Below are 5,520 nucleotides of genomic sequence, written 5' to 3' on the forward strand. Positions count from 1 at the left end.
TATGGTCCTTTTATCTTAACTGATGCAACTATATACATATGATTATAGATATTAGAACGAAAGCAGGTCCTAAAATGGGTTGAATCACAATTACATACCCAGGTTTATTAGTGTAAAAAAATGTAGGCTCTTTAGTTGCTTTAATCTGTAAAGCATTAAATATTGTTGCTGTTCAATTTACATTTGATAAGCGTAGCCTTTATGGCAGGGACGGTGTAGAGGGCGATGGCTGTATGGCGGAACGGAAGTTCGCCGAGGTGGAGGAGGATGGATGCCACAGCATAAGTGGAAGGTGTAGAGCCACAGCATAAGTGGAGGTGGAGGAGGCCGTCCAGCGAAGGTGGCGGTGGAAGTGCCTACAGCGGAGTTGGATTCAGCTGTGTGGAGTCGAGTGGATCGTGATGGGCGAGTCTGGGTCAGTCGCCTGGTGGTATTCGGGTGAAATGTGATGGCGTCTGAGTTCAACGGCGGACACGATTTTGGTGGAAATGGGGCGCTGTAGTTAGCGGCGGTGAGGCGGGATTTGGAGGTCTGTCATTGGTGTGGTTAGGAGGAGGTGGGTCGGATAGGTGGAGCTGGAGGAGGATTGGGGAGGTTTAACGTGGTGGGTGCTGGGCGGTTACAGCGTGCAGGTAATGGTGTGGATTCGGAGGGGAAATTGGCGGTTTTGGGGCAGGTCGGTGTTTGTGGAGGTCGGAAATTGGTGCGGTTTGGTGCAGGTAATGGCGGATTGAGCGGTGGAAATGTCGTGCTTTGTGGTCGCATGTAAGGAGGTTTGGGTGCGTGGCAACGGGTGCGGATTTGGGCGGTGGCAACGGGCTGTTTTGCGGTGGCAACTGGCGGGATTTGGCGTGGTGCAACGGCGGATTTGGCGGTGTGTGGTCAACTGGCGGATTTGGCGGTGTGCATGGCGTGGATTTGGCTGGTGGGCAACGTGGCATGAATTGTTTTTGGGAATGGCACACTGCCAGTATTGGCACAGGTATTGGCGTGAGGTTATTGGAGGTAATGTCCGTCGCAGCTACTGGAAAGGACAGTAAAAGCCATTACTATGCAGTTAACAAAAGTGGGTACAACAGTTTAAAATAATAAACGTTTATAATACAACTTATTTTCTCATTAATACCCCACCCCACCTCATGCGACATCTGTAATGAACCAAATATACCTCCTCCATAAATATGATGTTCTATAGTATACTTTCTCTATTGATTAATGTTAGAAAAACCACCTGACACCCAATCCTACCCACACACACAACACAGTCACACACCCACAAGACAAACTACGACATACTATATATCTTCACTATATATATCATATCTACAATTATATATTATATATATATATATATTACTATAATATGTTTTTCCTGTGTCCCTGTGTATTTAGCATTTCTAACTCCCGAATGGTCAAGTATGCACAATCATGTCTGGCCACTTTCTTTCTTCAACTGCTTTATCTGTTAGATTTTTACTGAAACCACCTGTCCGTCTCAGCTGGGGCTCTGTCTGATTCTCCTAATGATCCAGGTTGACAGGAATACCGCCTTGTGATCGATAAAAATTTTCAATATTGCCAACTTCCAATCTTAAGACAGATTGAAAAGTCTACAACAAATTTCCTTAACTTCAATAACAGGAAGGTAATGCGCAGTCCTCGCCATTTATTTCAGTCTGGAGTTATGTCGATTAATATCACTGATGCCTGCAACCGTTCATGTGAATAGTGGGAAGATCCTAAGGTCCTTGCCCAAGTGGTCCCTCGCAATAAAACGCATCATCTAGAAGGACTGCAGCATGGCAGATCAGTCATGTGTTGCGGAAACCTAGGCCCAAACGGGTGTGTTTGTAAACCTGCCCTTATATCACAGCTAGATAAAAAAAAGCGATTCCAACAATTTGTCGCCTTTCTTAAAATCAAATGAAAGGATTCTTCTTATAGAAACTTATCGCTATGCCTGAACATCGGCCGTTTGCTATGCATCTGAGGCGACCATCTACGAGCATCGCTTCTACCGATTACGATACGCGAGTGCTGAATACCAAAAACTAGACTCCACCCCCGGACCTGTACTTAACAGCACCTCTCATGGGAAAAAAAGACCAGTTAGACGCCTTTAGAAAGAGACAAAGACCACTGAAATCGAACTTAAATTATGTAACACCAGACGAGGTGGCTCAAGATCACCCGCGCTGGTGACGTGCATATAAAACGAAGTCCTGTAATTCCGAGAGAAGATGAGGAGGAAAACAGAAGACTCGCCCTTTCTCATGCGCCTCCCATTTTTGCACCCGCTACGCCTATGCAGAGCTTCTTTACCGGAACTACCATGAACTCAGATAAAAATGACGAATATGAGGTATATGTATATATATCTCATATAGATATAATATAATATTTATATACTAGATATATATATTATACTATATATCCTATAATATTATATATATATATATATATATATTATATAGTAATCTTATATATTACTAATATATATATACGCCTTAATAGTACTATAATAAAATACATCTCCTCTCTCCTCTCCTCGTCTCTCTCTCTCTCTCCTCCACTCTCATATAATATATATATGACTATAATATATATATATTATATATTATATGACTATATATATATATCTCTCTCCCTTACGATATCATCATCACAATACTCCCATATATGCCCCTCTATATATTTTCTATATTAATATGTTACTATTTACTATATCTATATTAGTATAAGAATATAATATATATATATATTACTCTCATATGTACCCCTACCCCCTTACCTCCCCCTCTCGTCTGACATCTCTTATATTATCTATATATCCCTGGTGTGGTTCTGGGTGTATACAGGTCACGTCGGTATTCCGGCGTGCCGACGGCCTTGGCTAGTTCGTAGCTCCCGTTGCGGTGTTGATAGTCGTTGGCTGATTGGATGGATGTCGCGTCTACCATCCGAGATCCTTTGTCGTGGGGGCGTGCTCCATTGTTTTAATATGGTGAGGAGCCCGGGAACCACTTTTGGGAGATGGCCATAGGTGTCCGACTGAAAAATGAAAAAAAAACGAAAGCGCTCCTCTCGTTATGACGTTCGGAGAGCCCTGAGTGTTGGTCGATTTCGTTGTAATACGTGGAGTCCTCGTCCTGTCATCACTGTGTATACTTTATCACAGCCACGGCAACACACACAACACACACAACCCACACACGCCCCAAACAACAAACGACACACACACACACATATATATTAGATATATATACTATATATATATATATATTATCATATATATATATTATTGTTATTATTATTTAATATGTATATATAATACATATCTATATGATAATCTATATATACTAAATAATATATATATATATTATTATATATATATATATATATATACTATATATATATATATCTATATATATATATATATATATATATTATATATTATATATATATCTTATATATCTATATATATATATATATATATATATATATATATATATATATGCGGAAAAAACGAGGATAATATCGCAGACCTAGAAATGGTCAAGGCTTATAAGTGGTCAGACGTGGCGACTAAATTTTCCCAGTAACTGAACTCAAAAACTGAAAAATAGTTGCTGATAATCATTCTGTTTGCAGTCCCCTCCTCTCTTGCATAGTCTCTTTATCTTCCCAATAAAGACACTTTTATTTGGGAAAGTATGAAAAGATTATTATATTCCTCTTTTCTCTTGCCTTTTTCTATACTCTCAAGGGCACAGTGTCTTTTGAAGGCACACCACAGTCAGGTACGTTTGTGGCAATGGGCTCAACCGTATAAATACCCAGAATGAAATAGAGGGGAGATACAGTTCACTTTGCGGCCAAAGCTAACACTTGATGTATCGTAGCTCTTGGTAAGAGTATGGAAATATCTAGGGCTTTGAATATTATTATATATATAATATTATATATATCCATATATATATATATATAGTATATACGATATAGATATTATAGATATATATATTATATGTAGATATATATATAATATTTTAATATATATATATATTAATATATATTAATATATATATATAATATTCATATGTAAATGCGATTATTCATATATTATATATATATATAATATATCTATATATATATATATATACATATATGCATATATATAATCTATATCTATAATATATATATATAGTCTATCTATGATATATATATTCTAGGTATACATGTATATGTATATTAGATATGTATATATATGTAATATAATATATATATTTATATATCTATATATATATTATAATATGTGTGTGTATATATATACATAGAATGTACATATACATACATCTATATATATTTTATTACGTAATATATATATTATATATAGATATATAGTTATAAATTTGGATTCAGATATACAAATATATGTGCTATATATCTATAATCTACATATATGTTGTATGTATGTATGTATGTATGTTATGTATGGTTGTATGTAATCTATCTATCTATCTATATATATATAAATATATATATTATAATATACTATATATATAGATATATATATAAATTATGCATAGATATATATATATATATAAATATATATTTATATATTATATATATTATATATATATATATATCTATATATATATGATATATATACATGTATGTATGCTTTTATCTATCCCCCCCCCTTTTTTATTCTATTTATCTATCTATCTGTCCTATCGTACATATATGTGGCATGCAAGCATGCATTTTAGTAAGTTTAGCATTTAATAAATGTGATTCCAATCAACAGACAAAACTAGCCTTCATGGCGACGGTTATGTTGGCGGTGCTGACAGTGTATAGGTGGACGCGGAGTGGAGTGGAGGAGGACCACGGAGGAGGATTCGGAGTCGGAACGGAGGTGGAATTCGGAGGTGGATTCGAGGAACGGAGTGGATTGGAGGCAAAGTGGTGATTCGGAGGAAACGAGGTGGATTCGAGAAACGCTCTCGGAGGAGGATTCGGAAGGCGGAAGTGGCGGTGCCGTAGGATAGGCGCTAATGGCGTGAGGCGGAGTGGGAGGAGGCAGCGTGGCTCCGGAATCCTCCTCGAAGCGGAAGCCTTTCAGCGTCGTGGATCAGGTGCTGGCGGTTTTTCGGTGGCAGGTAGTGGCGGTTTCGCGGAGGAAATGGCGGATTTGGCGGTGGAAATGGCGGTTTTGCGGTGGAAAACATGGCGGTTTTTGGCGGTGGAAAGGGCGTTTTGGCGTGGAATGGCGGTTTTTGGCGTGGCAATGGCGGTTTCGTGGCAGGTAGTGGCTGTTCGGCGGTGGCAGTTCGGAAGAAATAAGTGATAAATCGGTTTGTCATTCGTTAAAGTCACTGAATACATCGATAAAACCTAACAATGGTAATAAACTGCTGATTACTACCTCGTACATGTTAATATAACAGAAAAATAAAATCTTGATCATTACCTTCACTAATGAGTTACAGTAGAAATCCTCCATACAGAATTCTAACT

At 37.7% G+C, this 5,520-nt stretch overlaps 1 protein-coding gene across 1 annotated transcript; it reads right to left on the bottom strand.

Annotated features, from left to right (window-relative positions):
* Positions 1 to 373: 373 nt before the first annotated feature.
* Positions 374 to 2,960, bottom strand: LOC119571122 (extensin-like). The gene is made up of 3 exons (XM_037918574.1): positions 2,864 to 2,960; positions 624 to 1,024; positions 374 to 496 (listed from the first exon to the last, which is right to left on the bottom strand). Exons 1-3 carry the CDS (start codon positions 2,958 to 2,960, stop codon positions 374 to 376), a joined length of 621 nt encoding a protein of 206 aa, XP_037774502.1.
* Between the last annotated feature and the right edge of the window lie 2,560 nt (positions 2,961 to 5,520).

The sequence above is a fragment of the Penaeus monodon genome, unplaced genomic scaffold, assembly GCF_015228065.2.
Source record: "Penaeus monodon isolate SGIC_2016 unplaced genomic scaffold, NSTDA_Pmon_1 PmonScaffold_522, whole genome shotgun sequence".
In the NCBI taxonomy this organism is placed as follows: Eukaryota; Metazoa; Arthropoda; class Malacostraca; order Decapoda; family Penaeidae; genus Penaeus; species Penaeus monodon.